At 46.1% G+C, this 16112-nt stretch overlaps 1 protein-coding gene across 1 annotated transcript in view; it reads left to right on the plus strand.

Annotated features, from left to right (window-relative positions):
• Positions 1–15829, plus strand: part of CCDC3 (coiled-coil domain containing 3) — a gene marked incomplete at its 5' end in the record, with an annotated part of 40406 nt that extends 24577 nt beyond the window's left edge. The window contains one exon of the mRNA XM_021707380.1: positions 15731–15829. Within this exon, the coding sequence (XP_021563055.1) occupies positions 15731–15829 (99 nt within the window). The remainder of the gene's footprint in view (positions 1–15730) is intronic.
• Between the last annotated feature and the right edge of the window lie 283 nt (positions 15830–16112).

The following is a 16112-nucleotide window of genomic DNA, read 5'->3' on the forward strand; positions in this document are numbered from 1 at the left end:
GTGGCCGGGAGTGGCCACTGCACTCCAGACTGGGCGACAGAGTGAGACTCCAACTCAAAAAAAAAAAGATATAGGTAAGTGCTTTGAACACCATCAAGTGCCATACATAGTAAGGTGTCGTTAAAACTAATTTTTTTTTACTTATTATTTTTAGAGATGAGGTCTCGTGCTGTCACCCAGGCTGGAGTGCAGTGACACAATCATAGCTCACTAGAGCCTCAACCTGCTGGGCTCAAGCGATCCTCCTGCTTCAGTCTCCCAAGTACATGCACCACCACACTTGTATAATTTTTTTTTTTTACTTTCATTTTATTTATTTATTTATTTGAATTGGAGTCTCACTCTGTTGCCCAGGCTGGAGTGCAGTGACACACTCACAGCCACCACAGCCTCGACCTGCTGGGTTCAGGTGATCCTACCGCCTCGGCCTTCCAAGTAGCTGGAACTACGGGCATGTGGCACCATGCCCAGCTAATTTTTTGATTTATTGTAGAGATGAGGTCTCGCCTAGTTGCCCGGGCTGTTGTCGAACCCGCAGGCTCAGGCAGTCCTCTCACCTCAGCCTCCCAAAGTGCTGGGATTATAGACGTGAGTCACCGCGCCCGGCTTACTTTTATTTATTTTAGGGTTGTGGGGTACAAATGAGGATTTGCTACATAAATAGGCTGCAGGCAGGTGAAGTCTGGGCTTCTAGCTGGCCCTCACTCCCGCTGGATGTGGACCAGGTACCCATTGTGTTGTTATGTCTCCCCTTCCTCCTCCCTCCCTGTCTTTCCTAGCAGTGCCCTGCATTTTTTTTTTTTTAATAAATCAAAGTCGTATCACCATGTTGGAATGCAGTAGCACAATCACAGCTTACCACAGCCTCGAAGTCCTGAACTCAGGTGATCCTTCCATCTCAGAGTCCCAAGTAGCTTGGACTACAGGTGCACGCCACCAGGTCCGGCTAATTTTTTGATTTTTTTTTTAATTGTAGAGATGAGGTCTCATTATGTTCCCCAGGCTGGTCTTGAGCTCCTGGGCTCAAGCAGTCCTCCCACTTTGGCCTCCCAAAGTGCCAGGATTACAAGCATGAACCACTGTGCAAGGCCCTGTCTAATTTCTTTAAAAGTTTTCTAGAAATGGGGTTTGGCTATGTTGCCCAGGCTGGTCTCAAACTCCTGGCTTCAAGCCACCCACCCATCTTGGCCTCCTAAGGAGCTGGGACTATAAGCTTGAGTTACTGTGCCTGGCTCAATCCTGCTTATTTTAGATTTTTTTTTTTTGAGTTGGAGTCTCACTCTGTCGCCCAGACTGGAGAGCAGTGGCCGCTCCCGGCCACCGCAGCCTTGACCTGCTGGGCTCCGACGATCCTTCTGACTCAGCCTTCCAAGTAGCTGGAACTACAGGTGTGTGCTACCACACCCGGCTAATTTTTGATTTATTGTAGAGATGAGGTCTCGCCAAGTTGCCCCGGCGGGTCTTGAACCCGCAGGCTCAGGCAATCCACTCACCTCAGCCTCCCAAAGTGCGGGATTACAGACTGAGCCACTGAGCCCGGCCCCCTGCTTATTTTAGAAAATGTTGGGATTTGAGGGAGCCCAATAAATAGCTATTGGTTTCCTAATGCATGCTCGATTTAACTGAGTCACTGAGCCCAGCCTACTTAGTTTTTTCTTAACTGATCAAGGTGACATTGGAGGTGTGGCTTGCACAGCAGGCAAGAAAACCAATTCTCATTCTCAGGATTAGAGGGACTTATTCACCCAGGAGGCACAGGTGGCCCTGGAAAAACATACCCCATGTTTGTGGGGTCTGATGCTCCAAGATTTTCTGCTCTGATGAGAAGACTAGACTAAGAACTCCCTTGGCCGGCCTGCTTCCAAGGGAAAATGGGAAACTTAGTTCCTGTTTCCAAATGCAGCAATCAGGATTCACTCCTGCTACCAGGGGGTGTGAGTGAGGGGCTGGAGGAAGCCATGGAAACAGACTTGTAATAGAAGACCCTTGGCCAGGCTTGGAGGCTCAGCCTGTAATCCCTTTGGGAGACTGAGGTGAGTGAACTGTCTGAGTCCGCGGGTTTGAGACTAGCCGGGGCAACTTGGCGAGACCTTGTCTCTACAATAAATTTTTAAAAATTAGCCAGGCATGGTAACGCATGCCTGTATTTCAGACTGCTTGGAAGGCTGAGGTGAAAGGATTGCCAGAATCCAGCAGGTTGACACTGGGGTGGCCGTGAGCGTGCCACCACACTCCAGCCTGGGTGATGAATTGAGACCCCAACTCAAAAAATAAAGAAGACCTTTTATTGAGAAATGAGAGGACTGGGGGAAGGAGATGACCCTAACTGACTTTACCATTTAGAATAAGTCTGTAAGGGAAAGTTAGTTAGGGACTGACAAAGGATGAGAAACCAGAGAGGATGCTGTGGACTTTGAATCCAGCACAGGCAATTTTCACAACGGCCAGGTGCTTATCACCCACAGATGGTGACAGATGTAGTGGGGTCCAGCTTTGGGGATGTGTTGGGAGCCGGCCACGGAGGCCCACTGAATGTTAGGGATCAGGGAGGGCTGTGGACCCCGAGACCACTAGGATGCGTTTGGGAGCTGTGGAACCCATTTCCTCTCCCTTTTCTTATTTGGCACTTAAGCCAGAAAAAACTCCTGTTGGCTTAAACATAGAACTCTGAGACCTGGAGGAACGCAGCTAACTTTAGAAACTCACTGTTTCCTTTTTCCTACTGACTGTGGTTTTGGCTTTAGAGATAACTTATAGTTTAAACTTGGATCACATCTAAGAGCCTTAGTACTGGTCATAGGTTTTTAGTATGTTGGCTGAGAAATAAAATAATTTTATGTAGTAGTTATGTCGTTCTTAGAGATTTGTAGTTGCCATTTTGAGTGAGATCATAATCATTTGTTCCATGAAGTGGCCCACTGTAAACTTTGGACTGGGCCACATTCTTTAGGAACTGATTTGAGCTATAATTAAGAGTTTCTATAGCAATTGTGTAAGTAGATTAGCATAGAATAGAAAGGTAATAGGATTTAAGTTAGTCATCATAGGTGTTGTATATGCATAAACTTTAGAAGTTATTGATTATCAGAACATCATGATGCTGGTAGGAATTGTCGCATTGCTTTTGAGGAACATTAACCAAGCATAGGGAACAGTAAGACTATTTTGGGTCTGTCCTTCCTCATACCTGAGAAAACATCTGGTGGGTGGTGGAATGCCCCTCACGCACCTGGCTTTGTGTTCACGTGAAGGACATGGGAGACTGACTACAAAATTTGGGGATAAAAGACCCTTTGTAATTCCCAATAAACGGCTTCTGCACTAGACAGGAGTCCAGTCTCTTTCTTTCTCTCTAATTTCTCTCTTTCATAAATCGCTGACACCATCACACCCCCAGGGACTCCCGATCCTTGCAGGGGCAGGACCCCCACAGGGACATCTGGGGAAAGGCTTGCAAAGGGGGCTTAGGTAAGATGGCTGGGTTGGAGGATTCACTTTCTATGCTGGAGATGCTTAGTGATTTGCAGTTATTAAAATGGACTCTTTCTCCGCTTCCTTAGAACTCAATGACTTATCACCAAAGTGAATTATATTCTGAATCCCATTCACTGCCTGCTTGGGTGCGGACACTTTTTCACATGCCATTTTACATTTGTGTATGTAATGAAGCCTCCTCTCCAGGGCTGAGCCATCTCTCCAGGGGTTCTGATTTGCATGATGTGTCCTTATAGATAAAAAACGCCAGACTGCTGGCGTCCAAATGGTAATGACTTGTGATTACATGAGAAAAGAAGCATTAACAATTAGCAACAAATCATGGCCTTGTTTATACTTTGAAAGTCACAACTAATCACTTGTTGTTGTTTTTTTTAAGATGCACTGTTATAGTCATAACCGTTAGAGTTTAAGAAAAAATTATGCTTGTCTTTTTGTGTATCTTGTGACAATTATGGGTGCCTGGAATCTTTCTCTCTCTCTCTCACACACACACACACACACACACACACACACACACACACACACACACACACACACACACACAATCAAAATCTAGCAAACAATTTTTGGGAGGAGAAATTTACATCAAACTCTACTTGCTGAATTTGCTAACCATAATTTCAAGATTACTTGTGGGGCGTGTCTGTGATTATGACAGTATATGTAAATGTAATACACATCCTGTGTAGAATATGTATTCTGTGTGTGGAAGTCCTTTTCTTAGCACTTGTAGGGAGCAGGGAGAAGACTTTCCTCTAACCTCTAAGGTTCAATAACTGGTTCTATAAAATAAACCGACGACAGGCAGACTAACAGGAGAAAAGATATACAAATTTATTAAGTGCACAAGGGCATCACAGAAAAACAAGTAATATGCCCCAAACAGTGAGATTTAGAAGCGTATACACCCTCTTTATAGTGGACAGGGGAGGAGAGATATGGGCAATTTAGGGGAGAGTAAATGATTCTGGAGGAAGATGAATGGACCCTCCGAAGAATAGATGGGAGATATGACAGTTTGTGACAAAGTCTGTGTGTGGCGTTGCCTCCAGTCTCCTGTGGTAAGAGTTAATCCTCCCTGGTTTCTGAAACTACCAGGATAGGAGAGATCGATGACAACTGAGTTTCTTTTGGAGAGAGAAAGAACCTCGGTACTGTGCTGCTTTTGGGTGCCTCCGTTCAATTAATCAATATACCAAAGTGGCGTATTTTGGGGTGGTATGGCCTGTACTCCCTCACACTCTTTTACACTTCCTTCTAATTTTATGTACATGTTTTAGTCCCTAATGCCAGCATGTTCTTAGTACGTTTACTGGTGGTGCAATTTTAGATTAGTCATTTGCCCTCCTAAGCTCTTTCTTCATCTATAGGGAAAAACTAGTAATATCATTAAGGATGCCTTTGGCTTCAAGTAAGGGAGATGTGGAATGAATGGATTTAAAGCAAGGAGGATAAGTGGACCCTGAGCATGTACCATAATTATAAGAAAGGGATTGGCCGTAGCTGGAAACTGCCGGGGAGGGTGGGGGCACATAACATTAATAAGGGTGCCCGATCTCAAACCAGGCAAAATGGGGACCAAAGATAGGTCCAGATTTTACCTATATGATGACCACTTGTATACCTAATCATGAATTGGTACCCCACATCTTTAAAATGAAATAAATTTTAAAAAAATAAAGCAACAAGGAAATGTATTATTACATGAGACAGAAAAACAAAAGCTACCACGACTCCAGACATGGGATCATCAGGGCTCTGGTTCCCCTCTTAGGTGGCTCTCTTGGCTTGACATTCTCTCTCTGCAGCACATTAGTTCTCAGGATAGCTCTCCTCATGACTGCAAAAAGGCTACAGTAGTTCCAGGCATCAACTCCAGACCCAAGAAAATCCAAAGGAGGGAGACATTCTCTCTTTCTGTGTGACTTTTATAAAGAACAAAAAATATTTTTCTCATGAATAACGTGTCCCTTCCCACAACGAACAGGCTTTTTCTCACATGTCATTGGCCAAAGCTGTGTCACCTGCCTGTACTTACAGGGCCTCCTAATTAGCTTAGACCAATAAGGACCCACCTCCTAGGACAGCTCGTCTTGAAGTAACAGCCATATGAAAGCGGGCAGAACTTCAGTGAATTTGGGGTTCAAGCAGAAGGGATGAAGGATTTGGGCAACCAACATGATGATCCCATAAGAGAGGACGTCTCCCTCCTTTAGATCTTGCTGAGTCTGGAGTTGATGCCTGGAACTAGTGCAGCCTTTTTGTGACCATGAGGAAAGCTGGCCTGAGGGCAAAAGAACTGCAGAGAGAGAGAATGCCAAGCCAAGAGAGTCACCGAGAGGGAACCCCGAGCCCTTGATGATCCCGTGTCTGGAGGTGTGGTGCCTTTTGCTTTCCTGCCTCATGCAGTAACACGTTTCCTCATTGTTTTAAATGCATAGAGCCTAAATTATTAAGAGGAATAGATGACAGAATGTATTATATAATCAGTTAGACCTTATAAAACTCTTCAACCAGTGCTTATGGGAAGGGCTAGAGGTGCGTTTGCTGTTATGATTGGGCTTCCTATGCAGCTTTGCTAAGTCTCAGTGTGTCATCCAAGTGTGAATGCTACTATGAAAGGTGTGTGTGGTCAAAGATCAAGGAAGAGACAGAGAGAAAATGCTGGCAGTAAACAAGACAGGAGATCTCGCAAAGAGGAGATGGGAGAGAGAGCTGTCAGCCTGTGTTCGGTCTTGGTCTATATTTTGGGAGGAGTTAGGGTGGGCTTCCAAATAAAAGAGAAATGTGATTGCCTGATGTGTTAATGAAACCCAGTCTCCACATCCTCCCGTCTCCCACAGTGATTTCCTTTCACTAGTTAAAAGTGGTGTTTAACTGCACGTGTATTTTTTAAAACAGCCAAGGTCTCTTAACCAAATAAAAAGCTTGGATTTCATTATTCTGGTAAGGGAAGAAAGAAGGTAGAGAATAGCGTTGTGTATAGGTATGTAAATGTAAACATCTCTTTATGAGAAACACATACGACACTTGGAAGGAACCGTCTAAAAGCTCTAGCAATCCTAGCTTAAAAAAAATTAAAAAAGGAGAAAGTCAGCTTTCCAAGCTTTAGCATAACTAAAAATAATCTCTCTGGTCTATGTTTGATACATGACTTGAGAAAAACTTGACTCTGTGTATTCTGAATGATTTGTGAGTGTTTTTCACACTTAAAGAAGGCCCTTGTTATCTCTGATGGCATTTTCTGCCACTTGGGACTTAGTGTTTTGTTCTGACCACTCGAGGTGGCATTTGAAATGTGATGGCGACAGCTGTAAAACTGCCGTTCAAGTCTTTAAAAGAGAAGAGGGAAAAGCAGCTCTAAATGGGAAAGCCCATTTCATGTGAGCACATCAAATTTTATTCTCGCAGTCTTAAGAGATTTGGGAGGTTTGATCGGCTCGTGGTGTGTTTTTCTTGACTGCCAAGCGCAGGCCCGTAAAGGCAGGGAGTCTGTGTGACAGGAGAATTTGTCATATCACATCCTTCCACTTCAGGGGAGCCAAAGAAGGCATGGAGAAACTTTGCAGCTCTCACTCTGGCATGAAAAGAGCAGTTTTCTGTTTTTATTCGTCTTGGCCTTTCATCAAATTTTACTTTCAGTCTTCTCAGGGAGCAGCATTGCATTGTGTATAATCAAACTCATAAAACGTGATGTGTGCCGATCTCTCTGGTTTGGCATTTAGTGAATACACGTCCAAGTCATCATTTTTGCCTCCGTCAAGGGTTTACGTTTCCTCCCATGCATGCCTTTCAAAAATGGGTCAAAGAGGGTGGCTCTCCCCATGGCCAGAGTGTTTTCTATTAAGTTCAGACTGCAGCCAGCTATTTGGAGGCCTCTTGAGGAGTTGGTCGGGACAAACCTGGATTGCCGAGGAGAGGGTAAAAATGGAGATTCTGCAGGTTTTATCTGATGACTTTGGGGTGGGAGGGCCTCTCTGTGGCCACCATGAGATGGATGTCTTCAAGTTCCATTCACGTCCTCACGCAAAGCCTGCCTTTGAAATCAGTCGAATGGGCTTTGAAATCAGTCCTGAGAGGCCTCGGGGAAGAAGCCACCCCCCCCCCCCCCGCAAAATCCAAAACTGTTTATGCCAAAATGACCATTGCTATAAATAGATTTGCAACATACGCTGTGGCTGGGATGATTTAAGACCGATAGCAACTTTTTTTTTTCTTTTTCCACTGTTAATGCTGTTGGATCCCATCGTTATTTGGCTGTAAAGGAAATACTGGTCTTTTGCAATGAGTTGATGCACCTGCCTCTCTCCTTCCTGACACATTCTTGGGCAGAGTGGATTTAGTAGGCAGCGGTCACTTGGCAGGCTGTTGGGACAGTCTTTAGAACAACCCTGCGATGTGGCTGCTGTGATGAGCCTCATTTCACAGATGGGGAAACCGAGGTTTGGTGGGATGGAGTCCCTTGCCCAAACCGCAGAAATCAGCAGAATCTGGGCTGGGCCTCGGGTCTGTGGGATTCCGAGCCCACACTCACACAGCACCATGCAGAGAAGTTTCTGGAAGGTGGTGTTCCCTACAGACACCTCAGAGGCCATCCAGGTTGCTGAGGGGAAGGTATATTTCTGGCTTCTCTCTTGTTGTTAGGCACTTCTGCCTCTTGGTTATCTCTCACTGAGGTTTTATCTTCTGAGAATAGAGGGTAGGGAAGCCCCAAGGGAACCCCCAAGCCCCCATTTGCACTGAGTATGTGACAATCTCCAGAACGCCCCCACTTGTTATCCTGCTGGGTTTGGTCAGTTTGGCTCGTTCCGGGCGTCAGGGAAGATACACTGCCAGGCAGCCGAGCTATTCCGAATCTGTGTTGACTTGTCCCCAAACCTTTGACTCTAGGGGAGGGTTGTGCAGCCTCCAGCCCCCGGGGCCGTCTGGCCATCTTCCACATTTCTCGCCTTTCCCCACTGCAGACTGCACCCCGTGTTTTGTTTCTGTGTAATTTGTCATGGTGGTGGGAAAGCTTCTTGAGCCTAGCACAAAAGCACTGGGGGCACGTCAAGTATTGTGGGCTTGGGTCTGTTTATTCAACACAGCTCAGGGCTGGAATGTCACATTATAAATCTCCCTGCCTGGCTGCTGCCTTCTGCGGCCAATAAGCAAATGAGCCTTGAACCCTGGGACGGGGAATTTCCATCCTTGGAGGCACCAGGGCCCAGGCACATCTCTCTGGGTTCCAGTGATCTTTCTTTCTCTCCTACCTGCATCTTCCTCCATTCTGGCTCCTTGCCCCATTTCTTTCCAATCACACACAAAAGAAACACTAAAACCATCAAATAATCCCAAAGGTCTGGAGAGCTGCAGGATAAAAATACAAAGGATAGTCAGAAGCCTGTGTCTGTGCTTTTCACTGCTTTTGCTTTCAAGGACAGTACAGCTAGGCTGAGGGAACGCTTACGAAAGGAAATTGTCATTTTCCTTGGGTCTCAATGTAAGCATTCTGGATGCCACAGGACACAATGGTAAGTGCTAACCTGGAAAGCACAGGCCCGTGTCGCCCAGGCTAGAGTACAGTGGCATGATTACAGCCCACCACAGCCTTGAACTTCTAGGTTCAGCCTCCCAAGTAGCCTGAACTACAGGTGCACACCACCATGCCTGGCTAATTTTTTGATCTTTTTTTGGTAGAGATGAGGTCTCACTATGTGGCTTAGGCTGGTCTTGAACTCCTGGGCTCAAGCATTCCTCCCACCTCGGCCTCCCAAAGTATGGGGATTACAGCGTGAGGCATCACACCAAGGCCCAGGCTTTGACCGGGCTTTGACCAGGCTGACCACCCTGAGATCCAGGCCACACCACTTCCTCTCTCTGGGCCTCTGGTTAACTGTGAGCTAAGGAATGTGGAGTGGATGGTCTGTAAGGTCCTTTCATCTCCGACATTCTGCTCTTAGGGTAGAGGAGTTGCTGCATCCATAATGATGGTGTCCCATGCAGGGATCCTTGGCTCACCCTGACTCCTGATGACATAAATGGTAGTGCATTTGGGTAATTCGCATTTGTTGGGTGTCTGTTATAAGCCAGGCACCGTGGGAAGGAATAATGAAGCATATTCCTAAACTTTGTAGCTTGTAAAACAATGGGTGGGTGGGTGGGGCCATTTCTAGTCTAGGGCAGTGGTCGTCATCTAGTGGTGAGAGTCTGAGATTTAGAGCCTTCATTTCCCCCATGTGGCAACACCTGCTGTTTTTGCCCGCCTCTGGCTTTTGGCAATAGTGCCCAGACTTTTCTTTGGCCAGCTTTTCCCACTGGGTTGATCACATCCCTGGCATCTAGACCTGACCTGTTGGGGCTTCTTGGATTACTTGCGGTGAGGAGTTTGAGACCAACCTAGGCAACAAAGCCATTAAAAAAAAAAAAAACCCAAAAACCAAACAAACAAAAAAACCCAAAAGTCCAGCATGGTGGCGCACACCTGAAGTCCTGGCTACTTGGGAGGCTGAGGGAAAGATTGCTTGAGCCCTGGAGTTTGAGGCTGTAGTGAGCTAGGATCACCCCGCTATACTCCAGCCTGGGTGACAGAGAAAGACTCTGATTCTAAAAATAAAATAATAATAAAAAGAACTTCTTTTCCCTGGCCATGGTGTGTGGTTAAGAAATGGGCGCAGATCTAAGCCAGGCCAGTGACGCCTTTCCTGGGATGATAAGGAAAAAGGTGTTCTGTTCTCCAGGGGATTAGTAGGCTAGAGGAGTGTAAGTCGGACGTCACTGGTGACCATCTTCACCATGACACAGGACAAACCTACCAAGGAGGCAGTTGACATCAGTCAGGGAAAACAGAGCAGAGCTGCAAAGAGAGGGGCTTCTGATGACATCGTTATCTCCCTGCACCCAACCCTGTCAGAATCTAGAATTGGGCCTTGTCTGTTACGTCGTGGACACACAGACGGTTTCGTATGTGGAACAGTAGACCCTTTTTCTCCACTAAAGTTTTGGATTCAGTTCCTGCCCCCTACAGTCGAGTTTAGGCATGACCTCCTCCCATGCCACCTCCTCTGGGGAGCTCTTTACCCTTTGGGGTGAGTCAGCGAAGCTGTATCTGGCTTTGAGACTGTCTTCAAAGCAGCTTAAGCAGTAGGGGATTTATCGCTTTTCTGTAACCAGGAGCCCGGGTGGGTCTGGGATTGGTCATTTAGTGTCATTGGATGGCTCAGGCTGTCTAGGTTCTGGCAGCTAGCTAGGTTCCCGCTTGACCCTTAAGTTTGTGCACTCATGGTCCAAGGTTGCAGTTCTAGAAATCGCCACCTCACACAGCTGCTTTATCCCTAATGGACGGGTTTCTCCTCAAATTTCTTCGTAGTCTTGGGCTGTTGGGATTTTTTGTTTGTTTCAGTTTGTTTTAAATCAGAGAGAAAAAATTCTACCCTTTAGCAGACTTATGTTTGTCTTTATGTTAAAGAAAAAAACAAAGCCAGACGTGAGTGAAAGCTGATCAAGATAGATTTTTATTCACGGCTGCTGCGGTCGTGGAGAGACACTTTGGTGTAGAATCGAGCTCACCTCCGACCCCTGTAGAGGCGACTGGGTGTTTTAGAGGGAGAATGAGGGAGAACCTGCGGGGGCCTGAGAAAGTCAGGAAGTGGAAAATTATAAAAAGTAGGCAGAAGTATTGGTCGGTGTGCTTAGGGCATCTCCATGTGCTAACTGGAGTTTCCAGAAGTTAGGCTCCTACCTTCCCACAGAGACTGGGAGGCCAAGCTCTTATCCTTCCGATGATTACTTTCTTTCTTTCTTTCTTTTTTTTGAGTTGGAGTCTCCCTCTGTTGCCTGGAGTGCAGTGGAACGCTCCTGGCCACCGCAGCCTTGACCTCTGCCTCAGCCTTCCAAGTAGCCAGAACTACAGGCGTGCACTACCACACCCAGTTAATTTTTGATTTATTGTAGAGACGAGGTCTCGCTAAGTTGCCCAGATGGGTCTCAAACCTGTGGGCTCAGGCAGTCTACTCACCTCAGCCTCCCAAAGTGCTGGGATGACAGGCTGAGCCACCGAGCCTGGTCGATGATTACTTTCAACAGAATGGCTTTCAGATCTTTGAGAAAGACAATTTCTATGTTAGAGGAGATATGTATACATCTCAAAGGGACAGAGAAAGGATTTATAATTTTAAGGCTTTTTTTAATGCTCTTTGAAAAGGGAGGTCAGGCACCTATCAGGTTGTTGACTGGAACTGTTAGTAAATTATTTGGCAACCTTGAGTTTTTTCAGACAAGAACTCAAGGGAGGCTGGATCGTTCCAGAAACATGACCTTAGGCTGCTGGAAGCCATGTTAGAGTTTGTTCAAGTTTCTTTGAGTGTGTATGTGGTGGGGCTGGGGTGGAGAGTTCAATCATTTGTACTGAAAGTTACATTTCTTATAGGCCAATGTCAAGGCCTGGTCAAAACGGGGGCTTGTAAAATCATGACTAAAGTTTGGTCAAGGAGAGTGTGTGAATCATTTCTTTGGTCAGAATTGCATTACTGGTCCATGATCAACCAAGCCACCAGAAACTCCAGACGAAAGAAATGTAATTTCCAAAATTAGCCTACAGTTAAACCTTAGACTCATGAAGACTCGTCTCCTGGAGATGGGGAAGGGCCTCTTCCCTGAGCCTAAGACCAGGAAAGGGTGAACAAAATCAAGGTTCCCAGGGCAGGAAGATGGGACAGGGAGAGACCACTGGGTCTACCACTGTGTCTCCTTGTGCCCGTGCCCCAGCCATGATAGAGAGAGGGCCCTTACCTCATCCTCCCCGTATTCCTGCTACATAGGGATGCTAGATAGAGGGAGTTGGTCTGAAGAGTATAATTGGCTTAGCTGCTTCAGGGATAGTCTGGTGTGTTTTGAAAGGCATAGGAAAATGAGATCAGAGAGTTTTCCTTTTTCGTTGGTTTTTGTGTTTATGACTGTAGGGTTGATGGTGTGGCAGACCAGCAATGCAGAGGGCATAGACCACTGGAACAAGGATGAAGTTATTGAATCTGGAGCTTGGTTATCAACCAGAGGGTCTGTGGGCTGCTGCCAGGAGTGGAAGCTTCCTGAAGCCTCCTCAGAAGCAAATTTTGTCACGATGCTTCTTGTACAGTGTGCAGAACCAAATAAGCCTCCTTTCTTTCTAGATGACCCAGCCTCAGGCATTCTTTTACGGCAATACAAGTGGACTAAGACACCATTCCATAATCCAAATCATGGAAAGGAAGTTCAGGATCATTCAAAATCAAAACTTGGGTTGTTTGGATACAATTTCTTATGAAGACTGTGGGCTTTTGGGATTTATTTATTTATTTGAATCAGGATCTCACTTTGTCCTTCAGGCTGGAGTGCAGTGGCATGAAAAGCCCCTCCTGGGCTCAGGTAGTCCTCCTGTCTCGGCCTCCCAAGTAGCTAGGACTGCAGGCAAGGGCCACCACACCCAGCTAATCTTTTGATTTCTTGTAGAGACAGCGTCTCTTGCTATGTTGCCTAGGTTGGTGTCAGACTCCTGGCCTCAGGCGATCCTCCTGCTTCAGCCTCCCAAAGTGCTGGAATTACAGGCATGAGCCACCGCATCCGGCCTGTTTGCATTTAAAATATCCAAATTACAGAAAGACCAGTAATTTGGAATAGGTCAGATGATGGGCATTCTGGGTAAACAACCAGAGTATTTCCTTTCTGAGTGGAGATCTGCAGCTCTTACACAGCCTGACTTCTCCACACTGGACCAGAGGCCGGCAAACTATGGCCCATGGGTCCAGTCTGGTCAGTTGGCTCAATCTGGCATGCTGCCTGTTTTCATATAGCCCTGAGCTAAGGCTAGCTTTTACATTTTTCAATAGTAAAAAAAAAAAAAAAAATTTAAAGAATACTTTGTGACACGTGAAAATGTATGAAATTTAAATTTCAGTGCCCATAAACAGTGTCTTATTGTATTACACCCATGCTCAGTAATTTACTGATTAGCCACGGCTGCTTTTGCAGGACAGAGGCTGTTTAGTTGCAGCAGACAGGATGGAGCACAAAACACAGCACCAAAACACTTATTATCTGGCCCTTCACTGAAAACGTTGGCCGATGCCTGCACTACACCTCTCCAAGGACTTCTGTGGATCAACTTGTCTTTGCATATAGAAAGTCATTTCTAGCTGGCTCGGTGGCTCAGCCTGTAATTCCGTGCCTTGGGAGGCTGAGGTGAGTGAATTGCCTGAGCCCGTGGTTCGCCACCCACCTGGGCAACTTGGTGAGACCTCATCTCTACAATAAATCAAAAAACTAGCCAGGTGTGGTAGCGCGTGTCTGTAGTTCAAACTACTTGGAAGGCTGAGGCGGAAGGATCACCGGAGCCCAGCAGGTCGAGGCTGCAGTGGCTGGGAGCGGCCACTGCACTCCAGTCTGAGTGACAGAGTGAGACTCCAACTCAAAAAAAAAAAAAAAAAGTCATTTCTCTCGGGATCAAGGCTTCTGAGCGTTTCCTGGGGCCTTGTGCCTTGAAGTTCCCTGTAGTTCTTTTGAAGGGGGCTCCTCAGCGAGGCAGCAGTGGGGCTCAGGCTAGAGTTTTCTCTGCCCATACGCACACAGCGTATGCCTGGGCAGTGGACTCATACCTTCTCCGTGGTAGGCCTGTTGGATCACGGTCGCCTCTGGCCTCCTTTTTGCTTCCAGTTGGACCTGTGTTGCGGGAAAACCAAGAGACCGTGACACCGAGTCTATCTTAGGAAGCAGCGTTTTATTGGTGCCAGCACGACTCAGCAGGCCAATGCTCCAAGGCTGAGCAACCTGGAGAAAGAGGAGAGGGGTTTTATCTGTTAGTTGAGGTAAGGGAGAGGGTTGGGTTGTATGGCTATATGTTTTTCTTTGGAATCTGCAAGGTTGTATTCAGCAAAACCAGATTTTCAAAGAACAAATTGCTTCCAGGATATACATGACAAGCAGGGGTTGTAAACCAATAACTTCGTAAAGAAAAGAGTGGGGGTAAGGTTGTGAATTGACTATGATCTTGTACTTACAAGAAAGCTATTTGTTCACATCCCATGTCTAGCAGGTTTGGAGCTTGCAGGCTGATTTTTTAAAAAAGAATAATTTTAACTGTTTCTGGTCCCTCTCTGCCACATCTCCATCATGAATGTCTATCGTAATTTTTTTTAATTTCCTCAGTATATCCCTACAGATGTAGCATATGTAGGATATCACTAGCTGGGCTGGGGTGGGTGGAGGGGCCCAAGAGGACTCACTGGATTACTCATCAATGAATCCATTCATTCATTCACTCATTCATGCCTCCAGTAAACACTTACTGAATAAGATCAGCTATAGCCCTCAAGGAACTCAAAATCCCATGGGGAGAACCAAACATCTAACCAGATGAATTGCAACAGGATGACAGAAATAGAACCACTGGCGTGCACACGCTACAGCGGGAACACAGATGAGAACTTGATGGAGAGGTTGGGGCTGAGGGTGTGCCATAAGGGAAGCCTCTGAAGAGGTCACACCTGGCCTGGGACTTAAAGGAAGGTGATAACAAATTGCTGAGGTTTCAAAGATGACTGGAATCTCAGGCAGAGGACCCTGAACGTGCAGTGTCACCAAGTCATAGAGCAGCCACCTGCATTTGGAGACTGTGAATTAGTTCATTATTGCCAAAGAATGGAGTTCAAAATGGAGAAAGTAGGAAGAAGAAAATGCTTCTAGAAAGGAAGGTGGGAACTTGACTATGAAGAGACATCATGGGCAGGTCTAGTGGTTACTCTAGATGATGGATGCTGCCAAAACATTTTAAGCTGGAGATACACGTATTCTTGGTTCTCATGGTAACCAGTTCTCTATGTCTAGCTGAAGGAATTTATTGCACCTCAGTGGAATATGATTTCTTTGTAGGGTTGAATACATTGCCCCTGTCTGTCCATAAGTAATTCTTTTTTGAATTTAGAGACTGTCCTAATTCATCAAATTATTCATTCAGCCAGTATTTATTGAGGGCCTGCTTTTGCCAGGGACTATTCTAGGAACTGAGGACAGAGCAATGAACAACAGAACCTTCTCCTTCGTGAGCTTCCGTTCTGTCTGGTGCCACTAAAAACCTGTGACCATTCATTGTTTGGCAACACAGAAGTCTTGGGGCAAGCCACACAAACGAGCCTGTCTTCTGGTCTTACCTGATTTGGACACCATCATTTTGACTCTGCTTTCTGGGAAGCCACAAGAAGTCATTTCTATCCTCTGTCAAAAGGGTACCATCATGGCCATCTTTGATGAAAACACAGAAGAAACACAGAAGAATGAACTAGACATCCTGCAGACAAGGACTCGTTCCATGGAAGGCAAATGACAAGAGACGCAAGAAGGAGAGTTCCCACAGATGGGAGCTAGCTGTCATGTATTAAATCAGCGGCTTCCAGACATTTCTGGCTGTGGCCCATACAAAGAAGAGCATTTTATAACCAAAAGCGTCACAGAATTGTGAAAGTGACGCCTGCTACTTCCTGTTTTTCCCTGCTTTATTTATACATGTTCGCAGAGACCCACTAGGTGGATTTCATAGCCCATCGCTACTGGACCACGCCTTCCAGATTAAGGGCTACTGCATTCAATAGAACATTCCTTGAAAGGGT

The sequence above is a fragment of the Carlito syrichta genome, unplaced genomic scaffold, assembly GCF_000164805.1.
Source record: "Carlito syrichta isolate Samal-C Ts95f unplaced genomic scaffold, Tarsius_syrichta-2.0.1 Scaffold317080, whole genome shotgun sequence".
NCBI lineage: Eukaryota > Metazoa > Chordata > Mammalia > Primates > Tarsiidae > Carlito > Carlito syrichta.